Source organism: Lepisosteus platostomus, chromosome 1 (assembly GCF_059453375.1).
Source record: "Lepisosteus platostomus isolate fLepPlt1 chromosome 1, fLepPlt1.hap1, whole genome shotgun sequence".
Taxonomy (NCBI): domain Eukaryota; kingdom Metazoa; phylum Chordata; class Actinopteri; order Semionotiformes; family Lepisosteidae; genus Lepisosteus; species Lepisosteus platostomus.
Window position 1 is genome coordinate 19,460,996 of NC_142611.1, and position 22,437 is coordinate 19,483,432.

At 39.2% G+C, this 22,437-nt stretch overlaps 1 protein-coding gene across 1 annotated transcript in view; it reads right to left on the reverse strand.

Annotated features, from left to right (window-relative positions):
* Nucleotides 1–20,932, reverse strand: part of nfxl1 (nuclear transcription factor, X-box binding-like 1) — a 57,459-nt gene extending 36,527 nt beyond the window's left edge. Inside the window, exons 1-11 of the mRNA XM_088626606.1 lie at nt 20,865–20,932; nt 18,820–19,037; nt 16,209–16,382; nt 15,470–15,579; nt 13,549–13,679; nt 12,051–12,229; nt 11,129–11,290; nt 8,913–9,013; nt 6,397–6,511; nt 4,287–4,411; nt 2,678–2,800 (exon numbers count right to left, since the gene is read on the reverse strand). Coding sequence (XP_088482732.1) covers nt 2,678–2,800; nt 4,287–4,411; nt 6,397–6,511; nt 8,913–9,013; nt 11,129–11,290; nt 12,051–12,229; nt 13,549–13,679; nt 15,470–15,579; nt 16,209–16,382; nt 18,820–19,021 — 1,422 coding nt within the window. The 5' untranslated portion in view covers nt 19,022–19,037; nt 20,865–20,932. The remainder of the gene's footprint in view (nt 1–2,677; nt 2,801–4,286; nt 4,412–6,396; nt 6,512–8,912; nt 9,014–11,128; nt 11,291–12,050; nt 12,230–13,548; nt 13,680–15,469; nt 15,580–16,208; nt 16,383–18,819; nt 19,038–20,864) is intronic.
* Nucleotides 20,933–22,437: the final 1,505 nt, after the last annotated feature.

Consider the following 22,437-nt stretch of genomic DNA (forward strand, 5'->3'; position numbering starts at 1 on the left):
AGTAATTTTGTCATGTTGTTTCAAAAGTGATCAAAGTTCCAGCAATGGTGCCAATTTTCACATTTTGCTGTCTACTTACCATACTGCACAGTGTATATACTGTATATATACTTCATACTTCAGAGGCAGAAACAGCTGTTTATAATCCTTCACACTATCACCCTGATGCGTCAGATATTATCTCTCACTTAGTGAAATCTCTCCCTTATCAGAAGGGACTTATCGAGATACTAGGTGTTTTAATTGCTGTGAAATGCATGGATAGAAAGGGCACTGTCATCACAGCTGTAGTGATGCTTTGGAAAAGACATGTCTGTCATGTGCAAATAGCAACACGTTATAAGACATAGGTTAAAGACCCACTAATTGCATCTAACACAGCAGTAGTGCTAACAGTTCAAAAACAGAGGGTCAAACTGTGTAATTCAACAAGCAAAGAAATAAGGTTTAACCAGGCTCCAAACAAACCTGTCTTGGAGGGCTGCAATTCAGCAGGTTTCATTGATCTCTTTCAAATTACTGAGAATTCTTTAAAGGGGAACTGCAGTCCTAATTTCTCAGACCAGTTATTAAATCTCGATAACAAAATAAATTCAGTGATGTTCTGGAATAATTTTACAAATTCTGAATTAAGCGCAAAAATGTGGACTTTGTGAAAGTCACCATGCTGTTGCAACCCCCTTGTCTCACCACGGGCGAGAGCTCCCATGAATCGTGATGTGAAGCAGCCCTTCCTGCTCACAAGTCTCTGTAATGACTAATGTAATGTGATGTACGAGCAAATAAGTACAGGTTGTGCAGCAGACATTTCACCCCAGAAATGTTCCAACATGCAGAGTTAACAAGTAGTATTTGTCTGCAAAACGGTCTTAAAATCGAGAGTAATATTTCTACTGGATTAAAAGAGATGTATTCACAATCAATGCTGATTCTTTCTTACCCCGAAATACAACAATACCACTGCAATTCCCCTTTAACTGATCCAGCTGAGCCAAAAGAGAGTCACACAAACATGGGCAGAATAAAAACCTAAAACAACTGCAGAGCAGAATTTTGCACCTGGTCTATTCCTAACTATGCCAACAACACAAATAAGAGCTGCATTTTCTACAACAGAACGCTAAGCTCCAAGATGACACTCTCTGCCATCTTGCCAGCTAATCTCTTCAGATCTCAGAAACTTATTAAAACTGGGCCATGTCAGCACTAGGAAGGGAGGCCTCCGAGCAAAAAAAAAAGCTTACTGTTGTAAGTGGTACTGGTGGACAAATAAGAGTCCATCTTTCTTCTGGACCAGAATTTACATATTTCCATGGTGTGGTGATTGGGGTTACAGTGCTATAAGAGGTGTCTTCCTTCGGCTGACATTTAATTTTAACTGGTCACAGCAGTTTTCAAGATAAGGGATGTTAACCCCAGTATCCTGGCTAAATTCCACTTCGATTGGCACATAATGGGCTTCTGCGGAGGATAAAGTGTGTCCACTTCTATATGAAAAGCGGTTTGAGCTCCTGTCGGATGAATATATACAATATATTATATTATATTATGAATATATATAAACTCAAGGAATTATAATTATTGTTCTTAAAAGGTTTTGTTGTCAGGCACTTTTATGCCTACATTCCGGAAGCATCCCACTAAAATTCTGATACACTCAATACTGGACTGGTGCATTTATACATCCATGAAGCAAAAGGTGATTTTCTGTCCAATGAGGGAACTGAACAGAAGATTGTAAAAAATGAAGACCTTCTGGCAGACCTGCCAACACTGTGGCATATGAAACAATCACCACGATCATCATCACAGTGTGATACAATATACAATACAGATCTAAAAATAAGGCTAATGCTTTTTTATTTGCTTCAAGTTGAAAATCTTCTTTTATGCTCCCTTTTAGACTTTCACTTTTCCCTTTCAGTATAGGGAAGTCAATCATTCAGAAGTGAAATGTGCATCATACCACCCAGACACTACCTAGATCAGACCACCCGGTTATGAGTCACTGTTCATAATTCCACAATATGCCAGTCCATACGCAAAGCTGGCCCTGTGTGGGCGAGTACCAAGAAAGAAGCCTTTACTGAAAAAAGACATCTTTAAGCTCCTATGATGTCATGCCCAGGTTGTTGGTGGGTGGTGTCTTAGTGTATATAGGCCACAGCTGCTTTTTTCACATAAGTGCAAAAAAAGTACACTGCATACATTATTTATACAGTCTTGCATATGTGAGACTTTAAGGATGCATTTCAAAATGTGTTCAGTAGCATTTACACTGCAAAAACACACTGGAATGCATGCTCCTGTCATCTTAATCAGGATTATTTGTTCTAGTGTAAATACACCCTTAAAATTATGTTTTCATCTGATCCTCCTTACTTGTGCAGAAACCCAACAGGTGTTATTAACTACTCCCCCAATTTGTCTGTCAGCAAGTTCACACAGGATTGCATGGTGAGCAACGTCACAACCTGACAGATTCCGTTTCCACTTCTGTGTGAAAAGCTGCCCTGTCGTAAGAGACTTTGGTCCTGTGCACACAGGCACTGTCAGAATGGACTCTGGTCCTTTCCGTCAAGCTTTAGCCTCTGAGATCCTGAGGTTTGCATTTTAAAAGGCTTTATTCACACAAGCTTTGAGTGGGAACGTCTCCAATGTCATGGTGAGACCCTACCTTTCTTTTGCACAGGTGCCGGAGACAGTCTCTGGTTTTGGTACACTTGGATTCACACAGGTACTCCTTGTGACAAGGCATCCGCTTGGTATGCTTTCCGCAGCGGCACTGCTTCTCCACTTCCTGCCGAAACAAAGCACCCGCAAGAACAGAAGCCATGCGTGATTAGAACAGAACCAAGACGGACCGAAAATAGCACACGTTACGAGTTACACTGAATGGCACCCAGGCCCCAGATGGAGATGGTAACATTGACATCTCATGCTGCTTTCTCATCTCTGGTTCCTCGCTAGCACTGGCAGGCATACAATAACCACTAAGGCAATGGAAACCTAAAACCATTACTTCTCTAATATTTTCTCCATCTGTATTATGCGTTTCACATAAAAGCATCCTTCCACACGTGGCTAATAGGCAGAAAATGTGGACATAAGTTGTACTAAAGACGGACCAATTACTGTTTTTTTTAAAACACAAAAAGCCACACCTTTATCAATATGTTCACAATAAAATCATGTCCGGAACTTTCTGAATAAGAATATGAAATTCTTATTCAGTGAGAATAAGAACTTCATTTTCAGCAGAGGCAATTATTTAACATGGCATGTGGTTTCCAAATTTAGCTTCAAGCAGCACTCAAAAACGTACAAACTCTTGGGGCCTTTTGATATAAATTAAGATAGAAACTTTGAAAATTAATTGCTAGTGTTAGAGTGATCAGTGTGATTTAATGGTTTAATGACCCATAAAGTAATTAACACATATTTGGTATGTATGCAAAACTACTTTAGATCTACAATATATACCGTGAAACCTAATGCAGTACAACAGTTAGATCAACAACTAATCCTTCATTCATAGAAAAGTTCTATCAAACCTATCTTTATAAATAAATGGGAAATTATTCATATAGAAGTACACAGAACTCCCAAATGAACAATCCCTAAAAAGGTCAACTATTTTTTTACTTCGTTCGAAAACATGAATACTTCTTAAGCATTAGTACAAATAAATGATTTGAACAAGCACAGTTTTGGTCTGACAAACAAAAATGTGTAGATATAAAGAGCTGTTGCTCCCTCTATTGGAATAGAAGCATATCTGTTTTGCAAAGTTTAAGGAAGCATGCTCACAGTCCATAATAAAGAAAAAGAAAACAAGCTTCTCATTAAAGGTGTTCACTGAGGCTGGCCAAGATGAACCAAATAGTCGATCAAGCTATCTTATCAGTCTTCACTTATCTTCATAACATTCATCACTGCATTTGGCAGAAACTAATTCTGCTAAAACTAAATCTCAAGTACGTAAATTAAATCCTGTACATTTGGAAGAATGACAAAACCTTTTTGTACAACATGTCTGGTCAGTAATTCACAAAATGTTCCCCAACAAGGACACTGCACTCAGTTTGAAAGTGCCAAACTGACTGAAGACGGTCAGTGAACATGCAGTTTCTTTAAGACTTTAACGAATAGGCACCAGCATGAACCGCTAATTTCCTTTCCGAATTTTTTTTAAGTTAGGAAAGAAAGGGCCACAACTGGCTGCCACCACTGACGTCTCTAAAAGTTGCCCAGGGGACAGGAAAAGGCTTTTCCGCGCCGCATACCTGTCGGCACGTCTCGCATGGCCCGCGATGGCAACGCATCGAGCATGTGTGAAGTCCGCACTCGAGAACCTTGTCGCATGTGTCACCGCATGTGGGCACATCCTCTGTGCAGGGTAGAGAGCACTCTGAAAACACAAAGAAAACAGTGAAGAAAGATGTGCAGGTCTGTGGAGCTCACAGCATGTGTCAGTGTAGTGAATAACAAGCTGTATAAAACAAAAGAGTAAAAAACTGTCGAAAAGGAAGGGGACATAAAAAGCTTGGCAATTAAATAGATAATTGTGTCCTTTATTGAGTATCTGTTGTATTAAGTCTAATACATAACCTAATATTTGAAAGAAAACATCTCTCCTAATGCCCCACTGTGCTGAGGCCCTGAGTACAATTCCAAAGGCGCCATCTGCATGGAGCTCACATGTTCTTTCATGTTTATATGTGTTTGCGTAAGTTTCCACTGGGTGCTCCAGTTTCGTCAGGCATTTCTTTAAATCAGAATAAACTATTTCACAAAACACCTTTCACAATAGATACACATTCTTACAAATTATTAGACTAACATCAAATAAAAACTTTCCAAATGAGGTGATTGTCCATTATCCATCAGTGCACGTGGATGATGGGGCCGGAATTGCACAATGAAAGAGTCTCTCCAAGCCCTACCGCTTGCTTTTGTCCTTGTTATTTCCCTGTCCTGGCTCTGAAACTGCGGTTGTCCAGTCCTCCGCAGGAGCTCAGGGCATTGAGCTTTTCCTATTATTCCCCACACAGGGCCCATAGTCCCTTCCAGCAGGAGAAACCCCATTTGGCGACATTGCACTTAATCTTCATACATTCATACTTTGGACTAAAGTGGATTATGGAAAAACTGTCCCTTGGGTGAGTGTGTGGGTGTCTGCGTCTGTGAGTGCCTGCGATGGACTGGTGTCCCATCCAGGGTGTAATCTGCCTTGCGCCCTTTGCTTGTCGGGATAGGCTTCAACTCCCCCTCAACACTTTACTGGAAAGAGTGGTAAGAGAATTGATGGAAGGAGGCCTTTGCTAATAATTGCCACCCATGACAGCATTTGAATAACAGAAAAACAATGATCACTGGGGACAGGCTCCAGACTACAATTTACTGCAAGTGCAAGTTTGAAGATGCAAATCAAGCTAGAGACAGCATGTAGGTATGACTCATTTTTTTCAGTTTAAAAAAAAAAGTTTGGGATTCGAGGTTCTATCTCGAGAGAGAAAAATGTGGAACAAAATTCTACAACAGAGCAAAATACTTTGCAACTTGTCCCAGAACAGAATGCTTGTAAGATGAACGAAAAATGATTATATGAAGAAAAAAGGCCCAAGCATTTAATGTCAAACACCCATTAGGTATTCAGTGACAACTAATGAGACAAATCTCAGATCAATTGCTCAGATAAAATCACTGCACAGACATCAGCAGAGCACCACTGCTCTGATAATCATCTAAGGAAATCCCACTCCGGAGACTGTGCTTAGGAATTGTTGACCGACAAGCAAGAGCACTGCTGATGCCTGACTAACAATGTGTTTGATTGTAGTTCCTGTAATCAGAGGAACAGATAAAGGTTTATTCCATACTGAAAAGAAAAGAGACACAACCTTTCAGCTGTGGAGCTGCGTCTCTTTTTTTTTTAGCATGGAATAAACCTTTACCTGTGCCTTTGCGGCCTACACATGCTGATGCATTACACATCCTTTGAATTTATCAAGTAAAAGAATATTTGGCAAAATCATTTCATCTGGCAAGTAGGTATTATTTGATTTTGGCACAGCCTACCTACTGTTAACTCTTTGACAGGATAAGATTAAGATCACTTTATTGGCCATATACAATGTCTTGTATTAGGAATTTGCCTTTTTGCATACACCAACTTTGTCTACATGAGACACACAGACAGGGAGAGAAGCGTGGGGTGAGAGTGCAGGGTCAGCCATTTATACGGCACCCCTGGAGCAGTTGGGGTTAAGGGCCTTGCTCAGGGGCCCAAAGGAGTAGGATTCTTCTGCAAGCTGAGGGATACAAACCGGCAACCTTCCAGCCACAGGCACAGATCCTTAGCCACAGAGAGTCACCGAACCAAGAAGTACTCACTGGATTTGCCACATGGGCAGGCTCGGTTTCCTGATCGAGGACACTCCCCACACGGTCCCTGATGACAAACTCTCTCACATGTATGATTTCCACAAGACAGGGTTCGGCCACAGACCTTACAAATAAAACAATCAACAGTCAGCTTTGTTAAAACAAAGAACCAATAGGACTTACTCATTTGCAATATCTCTTAGTAGATTTAAACAGTGATGGTTTGCTTTTACATTTGCTAAGGGCTCTTAAACACTTCCATGTGGAAGAGTTTAAGGAGAGTAATGACAATGGGATCACGAATAAAGGATTCAAAGACACTAGAGAACAGCATTAGAATTACAAAAAGGCAGGTTTCGAAAGTGGCTTTTACAGTACTGAGGCACTCCAAGAAAAAAGGTTGACCCTAAAAGCTTTTTTGTTGGCTATCATGCAGGTATCTTTGTCTTCACAAGTTGTATTTGTTTAGCACTGGAAAAAAAAAGGTAGCTGTCCAAACTTAGTTAGTGTTGTTTGAGTTAGTAACAACTCAAGAGAGCTAAGCTCATTTCTTTGCATTTGAATGTTCTACTTAAAACAGGGGTTCCCAATCATGGTCCTAGAGGACCACACAACTTTATTCCAGCCCAGCTTAAATATCTAATCAAAGCCTCAATTGAACTAACAGATGTCCTGATTGAACTATTCATTTTACTTATGAAATGCAATCGAAAAAAGGTATCGACACAAAATTTACAAGCTGAAAACAGTCAAACAGTTCCTATTAATTCTATTAAGTCAATAAATACTTCAGTTGCAGACCTTAGAACTTGGCTGGAAAATCAGCAGGTGCTTGAGCCTCCAGGACCAGAATTGGGGAATAAATGTACTAAAGCAGTGGTTCTCAAAGTGTGACACGGCAGAGCACCACCAGCTGGTACACCATATGAGCCTGGAACTTTGTTATGTGCGCTGAAAAATCGGGACGGGTTTTCATATTATCTGTTTTAAGACATGTCGAATACGCAGCCTACATACTACAATACAGCACGCGCTAATACTTGAGTGGACACAGAGCTATAATGTAATTCTATACCACTCTACAGGAATGCATGCTACGAACGTAAATGACCAATTGTATTTAAAAAACGTATCTCCAGCAAATAGAGAGGTAGGAGAATGTGCGTGATTTTGGAACAATGCCAATGTTGTAAACACAGGAATGCATAGAAATGCGTGCTAGGAACGCTGGTAATCTTGTGAGCACAGGAAAGCGTGATAGAGAACAGAAAAATATTTAAGAACCATTCTAGGTTAATTCGAGAAAAATACATCAAGCGTCTCTGTTTCGGTCCCATGCGCATGAAATAAAAACTTACTTCTGAGACAGACTCCTGGAACGGAAAAATGCAAGCTTGCGGATTGCTAAAGCAAGTAAGCCCCACACTATTTTTGAAGAACCTTAGTTACCGTTGGCAAAAGAGCTGACACGTATTGTGTGGAGAAAAAGCTGCTAAACAGCTTGACCTGCTGCCCTCTCTGAAAGACACAGTCACTCATAGAATTATTGAAATGGCGGATGATATCACAAGTACGCTGGTAGAGCGCGTTAAGATGAGCAGATGCTTTTCACTGCAATTAGATGAGTCTGTAGTCGATTTGGCCAATTCGCTCGTTTACGTTAGGTACGAGTTTGAGGTTACGTCCCATGAGGACTTTCTGTTCTGTAAACCGCTGCAAACAGGAACTACAGGAGAGCACATATTTCAGCTTCTGAATGAATTTATCGAAGAGAATGGCATCGACTGGATAAAATGCATCGGACTTTGTACAGACGCCAGAGCTAGAGCAATGACAAGCCGACACAGCGGTGTAGTTGCACGAATTAGAGAGGTTGCTGCAGAAATGAATGGACGCATTGCAACATCCACTGCGAGACCTTTGCCGTCAAGAAAATGCCTGATGATTTAAAATCTGTTAGACTCTGTTGTGAATTGCATCAAGGCTCAAAAAATGAATTCACATCTGCTTTGCTTAACTAAACAGGCTCACCCCTCTCACTGAAATGGTGCTTTTTTATTATTTTTATTTGTTGTTGTTCCTGTTTTTTTTCTGTAAAGGGCTTTGAGAAGCCACCTTTAAAGGCGCTATATCAAATAAAGTTTATTATTATAATATGTATTATATGTGTGTGTGAGTGTGTGCGCACACGCGCACTTATGTTGGTCATTGAGAATTTCTGGGGTTCCTATGAAAAGATGACTTGTAGGTGGTACTTGGATGCTTTGGTTTGATCAGGGGTGGTACTTGGTCCACAAAGTTTGAGAACCACTGTACTATAGCAAGGAATCGCTCCTGGAGATCTCAATTTCATCACATGTGGACAGAGTAACTTGCAAAAGTCCCCACTGCCACACTACCACAAGTATGGATCTCCCACAGCCAGCAAAACAATAAATGCCCATTGAGAAGTTAAAAAAACAAACAAATGATATCATCAACTGCCAGCAGCACAGAAAATGTTCAGCATGAAATGAAGTCACCACCTGCTCACACTGCCAGACGGGGCTCGCACAGAGCCTTTCCGCTACACTCCTTCCGCAGAGACATCGCTGCGTGCTGACACGGGGACAGGGCTGACAATCGCCTGACAGAACATGCAGAGAAGAGAGGACGAGTCACCTGATGTTCTGAAGGTCGCATTAATAAACAGTACATCAACCACCAGCAAGACTTGCAAACAACAGGACATTTCATGTTTACACGTTTGACTGAGTTCTTTTCACAGACTCACTATTGCTAAAGATTTCAGAGGGCTCACTGGCTGAAATAACAAGGGAGAAGGATCATATTGCTAGTTGGAGGTCAGCAGGCTTATGAAAAAATTATGAACGATACTTGTGAATAGAGTAAATGTAAAATAAAATCAGTACATCTCGATAAATCACTTACAGAATTGAACAGTGTCCATACTAACATAGCATTTTCCCAGTGAATAAAACCAAACTTTCTTATGTCCATTTTTGCTTTTTATCTTGTCAAATTTTTTATATAATTTTTTTTTATTACTACTTCCCTAGACAATCTTTTTTCATAATGGCCAGTTTAAGTGTACCAACCATCGATCTAAATTTTAATGATGGTTCAGTCCCAACACATAGGCAATAGACAATAGGTCAAGGCAAGATACACCTTGAAGGGGACACCAGTACTAACATTAATACTGAGTACTACATTAATATTTATATCTGCATTTTATGCATTTAATATTTATAAATACATTTGTATGTATTTTGCAGCTACACTTTTGCACACTGGAAGGAAAAACTACAGTACTAGTATTTTGGAAATTTGTATACCCAATAAAAGAGACCCACCCATGGTTCTGTACTGTGTTCTTGCATCCTGCACATTCGTTTCAAGAAGGGAATATTAACTTATTAATATTTACATTATCTTAGACTAAAGATGGAGGATTTATGGAGACAGAGTGATTTTTAATTACCGGTAAAATCTTTCTTTGTCCCCTAGTAGCCTAGATCTGCGCTGAGAAGCAGAACCTTTTTTCTGAGCCTTTCTTTGTTATTAACTTTGCATTTCTCTTTCTCCGAGTCCTAGCTATGTCAGTCACTATCAAATTCACAGGGCAAAATGAGAAAATGAACAAATGTGATACTGAATAAGCGCACACACACAGGGAGAATGTAGATATCAACCAAACCAAATTTAAGAAAAACAGCAAAAGTACGCACTGCTTAAACATACACTCATTTACCTATGTATTTATTTTCAGAAGGATGAAATTCTGTATTTCAGCTCATGACTGGCCCAGGGTTAGAATTAATTTTATTTCTTCAAATGCCCCTTTAACCCAATTCCTAATTCAGTGAATTTCAAAAATGGTAAGTGTTTTGAAAGAGGGAATCAGAATTGAAAAATTCACACCCTATCTGTCACGATGCCACTGAAATTGGGGTTTTTAAAATTCGCACTATGCCATATTTTGGAATACCTGAGCAGGACTACCCAGACGATCGTTAAGTACAGCATAAGCAGACCATTGATAATTATTGCCAATAAAAATATTTCCACTGCACAAAGAACATGCTTTTAGTAGGTAGCCCTAGGTCTCTTACACTAGAAGATGAGAAAGGTTAAAAATAGAAAGAGACTATTTGGCTAGTTCATTTGCTAGTGTAGCTTGTGGGAGCCAAGTACTGTTTCTTGCCATTTTGTGAAGAATCCCAGATGATTCTATATACATGTTCTTATGCATGTAAAAGGTTGCGTTCAACCTCAGTTTTGTTCTGCATTACCTTATATGCGTGTCTCCTCTTACGTGTGCGTTCTCTTAATTTCCACTATTTGCAGTTATTTTTGTTATCTGTCAAACTATATCTAACTAACTAAACACTTTTAGTTTAGTTAGTTAAAAGTGTTTAGTGATGTGAAAGGTGCTGGTGCAGTGTACAATTACTCTACAAGAACAGTCTTATTATTAATTGTGTGATACAGTACACTGTAATAATACACAGTAGTGTAATTGTGTAGCATTACCATACTGTAATAATCATCATGATAACAGTGTAAGGGTGAAGATGCCATATAACATTGGCTTATGAAGAGCTGTGCACAAAGTAACCCTTATATAAGTCAAGGAATACCTGAGGCATTTTGTCTGTCTACAGGATACAACCTCCTGCATCATTCTGCATGAATCTTTGGTACAAAGAACAGGGAACGCGCTCAAGAAGAGCTCTACCTTCATGGCACAGGCTTTGACAGGGGTGCTGGCCGCAGGGCAGACGCCTCCCGCAGGTCTGCTTGCAGCTCCAGGCTTTAGCACTGCAGCGGCGGGGGACTGGTCGTGCTTTCTTACAGAAACAGGTGACGGTAACCATCTTCGGGCAGGGCGGACAGGGGCCTGACAGCACAGGGGAGAGAACAAATCCTGACGCTCGGCTCGTAAAGATGCAAAAAACGTACACATCCCCCATGAACAAAATAATCCTCGTGGTGTAAAGCTGTGACTGTGACTAAGAGACCTGCTTGAGGAAATGGCAACATCTCCACCATTACCTGAATATTAAATTAATGCTCTTGCAAAAAGAAATTCACAGCCTTAAGGGCTCCACGTGGCTAACAGGTTAAACCAGGCCTCACACATTTGCAAGGACATCCACAACTGTGAAGCCACTACCACTGTATTCCTTTACAAGACAAAGAAGCACTTTCACTATTTGCAAATAAATGATACTCAGTTTTCTCAATTAAACTCCAGGGCCTAAATCAAAAAGCTCTGTGCCTTAGGCATTTTCTCCTCTACTAAAAATTCTTAAAATTCCTAGCAGGTGACTTTTCTTAAATACTTATTAACCAAATAAAATCTTTGGGAATATGGAATTCAGCAGAGAAGCCTTTTTTCTGGTCTTTTTAAATTTAAATATTTCTGTTTTGTGACTGGTTACCATACTTCATATAGCACCTTTCATGCAAGTGTATCAGAGCAATTATCTTATTATTAGTCAAAATCTTCAGTATAGTCAGCTTAGTCCTGCACATTACACACCTCTCAATTAGCATGTAAAACAAACACTGCTGTTTCTATATGAGGTACACAATACACAAAAATAAAAGGCTGTTAATTGATTTAATGTCAGAAATTTCCACCTGGAATCTCATACCTGGGTGACAGAGTAGCAGGCACCTGTGTCCACAGGACGGCTTAAACTCTCTGTCGCAGACCTGGCCACAGGAGTGAGGCAGAAGCCAGGGGTCAAGAGGAGGATCTTCTACCTTCCCGCAGTAACAGTAGTATCTGTTGGGCGTTTGATGTGGTTTATACTCAAACCTACATTTTGGACTAAACCAAAACAACAAAAAGAACCTATTAGGCATGTTTTATCTGCGGACGTAAAAAAGTAGGTAATAATTATACAGTTGTGTTCAACAAAATAGAAGGTCTTACAAATGAACGCAAGCACGGACAGCTACGTTCTACCTCCCTGTAAGAGTCCTGTCTCATTTTCAGAGGAGGCATGAAACATCCATTTTCTAAACACTTTTCATTCAGTTCAAGGGTGCGGGTTTGTCGGAGTCTATTCCTGCAAGGAACAGGCACAACGCAGGATACACCCTGGTCGGGACACCAGTCCATCGCAAGGCAGACAGGCGCACACACTCACACCCGGGCCATTTTTCCCAGAAGCCAATTAACCTACTAGCAGGTCTTTGATCTGTGAGAGGTAACTCGAGTGGGCATTAAAGAGATTCAATTCAATAAGTTTAAAAAGAAACTTCTTAGAAACTATGCCCTAAGAAGGCTCCACAGCCAAAATGCTGCATTTCCTTTCTTCTCTTTTCAACATGGAATAAACTTTTACTTATTCCTTTACTTATTTACTTATGCAGCCTACGCATGCTGACGCAGGTACCTACTTGAACTAATCCAGAGAGTATGTGTTCATAGATATATAACTAACTTATATGTGTTTATAACTGTCCAAACCTAGATTTTTATAGATTTTATACGTACACAGATACATTTCCATTTTATATAAGAGATACTAAAACTGGGCAGAACGGTGGCACAGTGGTTAGCGTTGCTGCCCGTTGTTTGCATGGGTTTTTGCTGAGTGCTCCAGTTTCCTCTCACAGGCCAAAAACAGGCTGGTAGGTCAATTCTTCTTCAGGACTCCTGTAAAACTGGATATAACTATTTCCGTGTTTGTGTCTGTCTGCCCTGCGATGGAGTAGCTCCCTGTCCGGGGTATATCAAGTTCTGGGAAGTTGCTTTTCTATATGGCGTTTTTTGCAGTGTTGGGTGCTGTGAAGATAAAAAACCAGCATACAGTAGTACAATAAAGCACATGGCCAGACCTGCTTGTGGGTGAGTACAACACTAACACTCCATATATGTAGGAATATGTGCACAACACTTGCAACACTAACTGACCACATATGAATGGTAATACAGTGATACAGTAATCATTCATGCATTAATCAATGGGGTATTACAATGTCAGTTAAGATGAATTTGTTTCCGAGTAGAACGTGCAGCACACTAACTACTTTAAGAGTCTGAAGTGAAATAGGGGAGAATCTTACCTTGAAGGTGATTCCAGTAGTGTATCGACATCTGCAAACAGAACACACGTAAAACACACAGCAAAGCCCACTCACCAAGGCCACGGGTGCTCTTTCTTTCCAAAGTCCTCATCAGTGACTGAAGACACCAGGAAAATGCTATCCTTAGCCCACTTCTGAATACAGGGCATGTGAAATATACAGTAACATCCGGAACAACTCCAGATCTACAAGAAATAAGGAAAAGTCAGTGTAAGTCAATGAAAATGAAACCTTTCTGTCAGTAGATATGGCAAAGTAATGCACTTAGAAATGAAAACCTGATTCTAGTTCAGATTAGAACCCATGATTCTTATGGATTTGTGTGTCAAGTTAACCTGGGCAGAGCAAAACAGAAAAACTATTATGCTTAGATCCTTGCTTGTCATTTTACTTATTTCAGAACAAAACATCTTTATGCAAATCTTCTTTTAGTCAACTGAGGAGAAAGCTTTCTTGGAAAGGCAATCTGCTACACTTGTTAAGATCTCAATGAAGGAGCAAACAGTAAAACACGGGTAACATCTAAGAATGCAAAATAAATTAAGCATAGCCCAGACAACAGATCACTACAAAAAATTAGTTCAAGTTCAAATAAAAACATTTAGATTCCATTATATTCACTAATACTTCTTTAAAGTATTTCATACATATCTAGTTTTGTGGTCTGTTTTGTTACAAATTGTAGCTTTACAAAACCCTTATCAAAAGCATTGTTCCATTCAGGCGTTCAGAAGAGAATTGTTATTAATACACAGAATCACAATGTACAAGTACTTTCTGGAACAAGAACGACTCCTTTTGAGATAAGAAAAGGCAGTCCTTATAACGTCAATTTGTGTAGATTTCCAGCTAAAACTGCCTTGCATGAGAATGCTTTTCAATCATGCAGACTACTGCTGTATGTACAGTATGATACAGACAGAAAAGATACCAAGATACATGCAACCAAAAAAGACTCTGGGAGTCAGACAAACAAACATTCTACCTATTCACCCAGCCAAAAAGTGCAAAACATCTCTTTAATGTCAGGTGACACCCTCATTTACTGTTAAGAGAGCTTCCGGACAAAAGATAATGTCAAAGTTATTGGAGATACTTTATATAGCAATTATCTTTTTTATTTGTTTGAAAAAAAACTATTTATACCGAATGGAAAGCTAATTAACAGTACAATAGGGTACAGCATTGGGTAGCAGCTTGTAACCACTAGCTAGAAAAAAATAGTTTTCTCATACTGCTTACAGGTGATCTAACACAAATGTTTGTATTTAGTATTAGTAACAGTAACATTAAAAAGTAGTATTAATAATGGTTTAAAGAAACCCTTACAATATCTTAGTGATTTCAAAACAATTAAAAAAAGCTTTAATTGTTTTGATTTTCATATTACTTACAGAGAATACAAGTTTATTCACTTGGGGTATAAAAAATCTGTGAGAAAAATGGGGCATAAGACTTTTATTTAACTTCCCTAACCCCAGATATGTGGAAAATATGCACTATATGTTAGCACAAAGTGGATTTAAACTGAAGCGTTAATCAAATTTAAGTCTGTTTTCTTGCATTCTTTGTGCTATTTCCTTCTTGTCCTGTTATAGATTAAATGTATTTTCTTAATTCTCTATGAATTGGCTACATTACTCTGCTCTCCTCCCCACTAATAGCTGATGTGTGGAGAGCGTTCTGGCGCACTATGGCTGCCGTCGCATCATCCAGGTGGATGCTGCACATTGGTGGTGGTGGAGGGGAGTCCCCATTACCTGTAAAGCGCTTTGAGTGGAGTGTCCAGAAAAGCGCTATATAAGTGTAAGCAATTATTATTATATTAATTATTAAGTAAATTTAATACCAGATACCATTAATAAAGTGGTAGTATTCCATGATTATGCTAATATTAAGCAAAGTGCCTTATGTAGCTATCACAATCCTTCACACTGCAGGTTACAGTACAGTACTGTACATCAATAAGTCTTACCGCCTGATTCCTTTTTACAGATGCGATACAAATTAAGCAAGTTATAGCCCCAGATTGAAAAGCATCATTGAGGTACTGCCTGGTACGTTCCAGGTCTGTGATATCTCCACCTGAAGGGAAAAAATTAAACATGAGCACTTACATAGAGAGTATCAGATTATTTTTTCTAAGAGTCAGTATAGCCTCGGAGATGTGTTGGAAGATGTAAGAAAGAAGACTCTACAAATAATAACTCCCCAAACATTTTCTGTAATAAAACCATTCATTTAGGACATTAAATGTGGAGAAAAAAGATATCAGTGTACAAGTTTTGAAAAGCAACAGTTTGACATCATTATAAATGACACAGGTTTCCCCCCGCAACAGCTTTGCACATCTGCATATACAGATTCCTCCAAATGTATTTGTATCCTTGATAACGTGATTAAAAGTTTACTTTAAAAGTAAACTGCAGCTGTATATTGAGCATTTTTGATAGGATGTAAAAAGGCTATCACTATCAATATATGAATTACATATCTGTTAAATCTTTCTAAATGCAGCTGTTATTTTTGATGTTTTCTGTTCTAGTAGAGATCGCGTCAAGAACACTGAATATTAACATACTTCAGCGTTCATACAGATCAGCGTTATCCAGCTGGAAAGTTATATCCATTTATATCCAAAATGCTTGAGTTTCATGAAGACAGAGACAAGGCACAAGGCTGTTTGGTAAAATACCATGGTATTAGGCCTTTACCTGACTGATTCGTGTAGGTGGTAAACGTAGAAGCCAAAATCTTCCCTTGCTTTCCATCCTCTTCTTCCTCCCCTTCCTCATCGGAAGAAGAGCTGTACTGAGTTTCTGTGAGCTTCTGAGCCACAGCCTGATTGGATCTCCGTATCTCTTCAAACCTGGCTTGAGTTGACAGTTCTGCAAGAAAAACAAGGATTAAATAATGGGGAAAAAAACAAACAGAAGAGTAATTATGCACAATCAAGCATTATTTGCAACTTAACAGAATTTTTCTCAACTAACCAGATATTTAAAAATGATGGATGAATTATACAGAAGAGATTCCTTTACACTACAAAAACACAAGTTTTTAAAATTTAAATTCATTTCTATCAATACCTTATTTCACCAGTTAATCACAAACTGATCAATAGGCTTTGTCTTTGACAACAAGACCAGAAAATTATTTCCAACCATGTGCAAATGTAGATCAAATGCAATTGTGCATGTGTACATTTACAAGCAAAAGAAAGTGCAATGTTTGCCACTTGATTTTTAGTATCAGAGGTTAGGAGACAGGGCTGTATATTTTCCATAATTGTGCATTCACCTTTTTAAAGGACATATTTTCAATGGGACAAATGACCTTCCCATTTTTATGTCATGCAACTTGACAATATGGCTGCAGAGTTCCGATACCATAGTTCCCACAGAAGCAGAATGTGTCCCTACTTTTTTGGGGCCCATTACAGTGCCAACCCCACCACAGAATCTTCAGCAGTAGGAGGTCCTTTTTTTACTCAGGACTTCTCTAGACATTCACCAGTAACAGTGCTCTTTATTATCAGACACAGGTCTGAATTCTGGAAACTACTGTACATTTTAAATGATTGCTGGTACAGTAAAGTCACAGCTGACCACAATTCAATGCATCAAAGATGTTCCAAATGAGCTTCAGTTAAATCTGATCAATTATGGTCATAATTAACTGAATTATACAGTCATATACGGTCATATGGTAACAGCTTTATATGGGACTAAAACAGCTGTTGTACACTAAAAAAGTTGTTGGATAATATTTAGATAAGGGAAGAATAAGATAGCTTATTTTAACCTGACCTAGTTTCCAAAAGCCATGAATTCACAGATACTGGTACTTGACTCATGAAGAAACTATCTCCTAAAAGACAGTGGACAGGCTGTCTTTGTCAAAAATCATAGACTCATCAAATCATGTTTTGACAAACCAAAATATGCACTAGGAAAGCCAGAGCACCAGACACTGATAGTGAGCCTTTTTTTGTCTGCTACTGGGGTACAATAAGGGGTTCTGTCAAGTAAAGCTTTCATCCAAGTCCAATCAGTCGAGCTATGGGACTTTTCAGAATCAAATGTGAAACACATAACCCGAGGACATAATTAGGAGCTACAGCTATGTACACTGAAACTGAGAACAGTAGACACTGTTCTCAAAGTTTGTGGGAATGTAAAAGAAACACAGTCATATTGTTAAAGCCGATACCCTGGCTTCTTTCAAAAATCAGCTGCATGAGATCTCAGCTCAGTTAACTACTAACAAATGCACTAGATGGCCCAAATGGCATCCTTGTGTTGTAACCTTCCTTATGTTTGTAACTTTGTATTACTAAAAAGGTGTACACGTGTACAGTACCAGTCAAAAGTTTGAGTACACCTGCTTGAAACCAGGTTTTTCACAATTATCTGTGCTTTAAACTGTATAAACCTGCCTATAAACACTTATATATCTAATTACATGATAATGTGTACTTATAATCTTAAGTGAACTGCATTAAAAATGTTTAATTTTTCATTTTCAATAAAATGAGCACCCAAAACAGATTTCAGTCTGAAGCCCAGGTTTAATTAAAAGTCAGAAATGTGTATAACATGGTGTTAGAACACTAAAAGTTTAAAATTGTCTTTGTTAGATGTTCTCACAGTTAACTAGCATGCTACCTCATTTACCTTTTGTCACCAATTATTAGTAAACAGATGAGGGTTCACGATTACTATAAATATATGCAGCATGGGCAAAAAATTGTAATTCTTGAATGAACATGGAAAAATTTGCTCAGCAAGTCTATAATTACTTTAAGACAAATTGCAAGAACTTTGCAAGTGTCAGTAACTGCTGTGGCCAAGACTACCAAGCAATAGGAAGAAACTGGCCCTCGTGAGGACCGAAAAGGTTCAGGCAGGCCAAAGGTGACCTCATAATCAGAGAATACGTTTATTAGAGTCACACGTTTGTGAAACCGGCGGCTAACTGCCCTTAAAATACAAGCTGAGCTCAAGGCAACTAGAAGTACAGATATTTCAACATCAACTGCTCAGAGGAAGTTGCATGAAGCTGGCTTCAAAGGTGCAGTGTCTGTGTTTTTTGGCACAGGCAAGTCTCTTATTCTGCACTCTTAACAATGGTTTCTTCTGGAAACTCTTCCTGGTAGGCCAGCTTCACACATTTCTTCCCTATATAACACATTCATTTCTGTATATCAGTATGTCCATTTTTGATTCATAAAAAGTGCTGTCTTGCACACTTAGCTCCATTAGTTCACCATCAGTATATTTCCAGACGACGTCACAGCAAAGCAGTTAAAATTAATAAACTGACCTTTATCGGAAATCGGTCCCAATACACCCGCTGCATTTCCACCTCTGCCCCTGCCAGGCCTTGGGCCACCATCTGCGCTAGCGCCAGGGGTCTGGACCCCCTTGTCTCTTGGAGCCCTGGGAACTGCATTCTCGGGGGCCACACTCGATCCTCCCCGGCCCCGGCCTCTCCCTCTGCCGGGCTGACGCCAGGCGGGTTCCATTACGCTCCTGTCGAAACTACAGATTCATACCGAAATGCCCAGCGTTATAAAAAAGCCACTCATTGCTGGTGGACGTTTCAACAACCTAGGGCCTAGAACACAGGGCAGACGGTGGGAGTATGCCCTGCTGGTGTCCTGTGCTCATGCTATACTAGACTTCACTGGTGAGACTGCTCTGTATTCTTGGAGTAGAGTCACTGCTCCTCTGGGTTGAGACGAGCCAGCTGAGGTGGCTCAGGCATCTGGTGAGGATGCCCCCAGGGCGCCTCCTGCTGGAGATGTACTGGACATGACCCGCTGGGAGGAGACCCTGGACAGAGCCAGGACACACTGGAGGGATCACTGTGTATCTCTTGGCTAGTCTGGCCTTCTGGTTGGGAGCTCCTCAGGAGAAGCTGGAGACTGTTGCTGGGGAAAGGGAAGTCTGGCCTGCCCTGCTCTGCTCAGCCTGTTACCACCACCACCCTCACCAGGTGGTTAGAGAATGAGATGAGATTCTTGACTTCAGAGCTTTCTTTGTACGATGCTGGTTTTTTTATCTCTGCCGCACACCATCTAAAAAAGCAAGCAGGTGACTTGAGGTTTCAGAATTGCCAATGTGTTGATAATTGTATTCTTAATAAAACATTCACAATTTAAATCCACTGGAATATTTCTTCTCATTTCAATTTCAATGCTGTAACAACCCATTTTCAGCACGCTGCCCCCCCTATTTTGAAGGTATGCTTCTGATAAAAGGCAAAGTGCAAAGCAGAAGCAAGTGAGTTCTATTCAGTTTTCCAAACGATTTTTAGACCATTCGTCCCTCACTGTAACCAGGTGAGGGTTAAAAACATCACGTCGAGTTAGACCCAAAGCTTTCTGGTAAAAACTCATTAGTGTTTGGTAATTGATTTCGAGAGTGCCGCAATTAAATTTTCATAACAATTTTATGTAAACAGCAGCAAGTTAATTTGATATCTCACAAATGGAGTTTAACCCAGCTAAAAAGAACAGTAATAATTTAGCATGTTACTACTAATTCCTACGAATTTCTTAGGCTGACAATTTGTATCCAAAACAAGGTGTGCTTAGTGCAGTGAATTACTGTACCTTCTTCGGAGTCTTTATATTATTCACATAGAAAATGTTCAGGTCTTCTGACAATAAGCAAATGTTATACAAATACATTCGTTAAAATAGTGTTTTTATGTATGAACTATGTGGTGAAGCAGAGAATTGTATTGGTCGAGTCCTGGATCAAATACAAAATCTGGTACAAAGTTAAATCAGATTTATTTCCTCTTTAAATTCGTGCCTTGAACTGCAATCCCATAGAAAATAGGAGAACACAGGTACGGACGCTGACATATGTGTATTTATAAATTATTACCGTATTTAGAAACCAGATATCTTTAACCTTTTCTGTAAGCCAACCTGTTATTTGGACAGAGCACTCGGTTGCAATTGAATCATTTTGTAACCCTGATAATGCAACACAATTTCAACGTATACTGACGTGTTATCAACACATGCATCACTTTCTACACAAACGTGATAAAGAGTCATATCGCAGATTACTCAGAACTACTATAGTCTAATCCTAATATTGATTATTAAACAGTCCGCCAAGTGATAGTCAGAGTTCAGATCCCTTCTGCAATTGGAAGTCGAATGTCCTGCTTTGCTTCTGACCCCCTATGCTGAGCTCAAAATGTCCGATATAGTAAAACATAAAATAATTCAGACAGTCTATACTAATTCATCATGTAAAGCACTTGTTAACAGTATGTTGACCATACAATTTTTAGTATTTCAACGTTTAAAACATGCTCCTAGCTAGTCCATTCAAAAATATACTCACCAGTGCAGAATCACTACTCATCTAGATTTTCTTGGGCATCATGCGCAAGCTCGGAAATCAAGACGCAATATGGGAGCAGTAGTCTTACTTTAGCCACGTACCGTTATAAATCAATTATTGAAAACTACAATTCCCACTATGCACCGTAATGAGCAACGTAACCGGCGAATGCAACGTGTCAGAGTAAAGATAAAATGTATTGAATGAATTTCCTCTCCCTTGTAGAGATAAAATGTCGTACGGTTAATGAGTATCTTTAAACTTGGGAAAACAAACTCTTAAAATAAATTGGTGTATAATTCTGTTCCTTTTAGTATTTTTATGATTGAGTTGAATTTGTGTTTGTTTTCAATAATCGTACATCAGCGGTTACCTGTGAAATATCTCTTTAATAGGGTAAATACATTTTGTTTATTAAAAAATAAGATATATATATATTTTCCATTTTCAAATAACGTTGAAGTTTTGTAAGCTTACAACATGAAAGCTTACGATTTAATATTACAGCTTGACTTGGGGGAATCTGGTGAATGAATACCTTGAGTAAGTGTTACCCCTATGGAGCAGAGTCATCTAGAATGTAAAGTCCTGCCATACGTGTCATCTAATACATTTTGAAATAAGAAGGTTGTCCGTTACTGGTGCTTATTCTAGACCACCATAATTGTGAAGTGTATAACGTACAGCATATTTTAAGTTTCCAGTTAGGCTACTATATATCCTTATGATCCATGCAAACTTTTTTTTATTTCATCTGAAGCGTAAAATTAATCTTTAGATTTAATCTTTAATTTATTGATAAAGCAACTATAAACAGATTGCCGTTTAATGTTAGGAGATTAATACATTTCATGGAGAAAGCATGCTTTGTAAGTTTATAGGAAGGTTTAACTGCCACTTGATAGGACAAACGAGTATTCAATGCATTCAGAAGAGGTATCATTGACTGCTAGTTCAACAAGGTTAATTTAAATCCATTACTAATTAAACTCTTTTGAATATGTATTAATGTACTTTTTGTGTTTTAGATAACCAAAAATGCAAACAAGAATTATTCAGAACATATTGAAATACTGGCCACCTCAATTATACTTTTTATTTTAAAAAATTGGGGTTTATTTTTTCTCAGTTGGAAAAGTAGTGTTTATTCTTCAATGGCTGCAAAGGTGCACATCAAGAGTGTTGTCAAGAGATATTTTTGTTCTTTGGTTGTGTACTGCTGGTGATGCACTGGTTAGCATTGCTGCCAAGGCAGCACCGGGGCTCTGTGTTCAATTCCTGGTGTTTTATCTGCTTAGAGCTTGTATGCTCTCCCCGTATTCATGTGGATTTCCTCCAGGTGCTCCGGTTTACTCCCACAGCCCAAAGACATACTAGTAGGTTAAATGGCTTCTGGGAATATTGGCCCTGGAGTGAATGTGCATGTCTGTGTCTGTGTGTGCTCTGTCATGGACTGGCATCCCGTCCAGGGGTATGCTGCCTGGAGCCCATTGCTTGCTGGGATAGGCTCCACCTCCTTCTCTATATTGTATACCCTATACAACCCTATACCCTATATTGGATAAAATAGAAA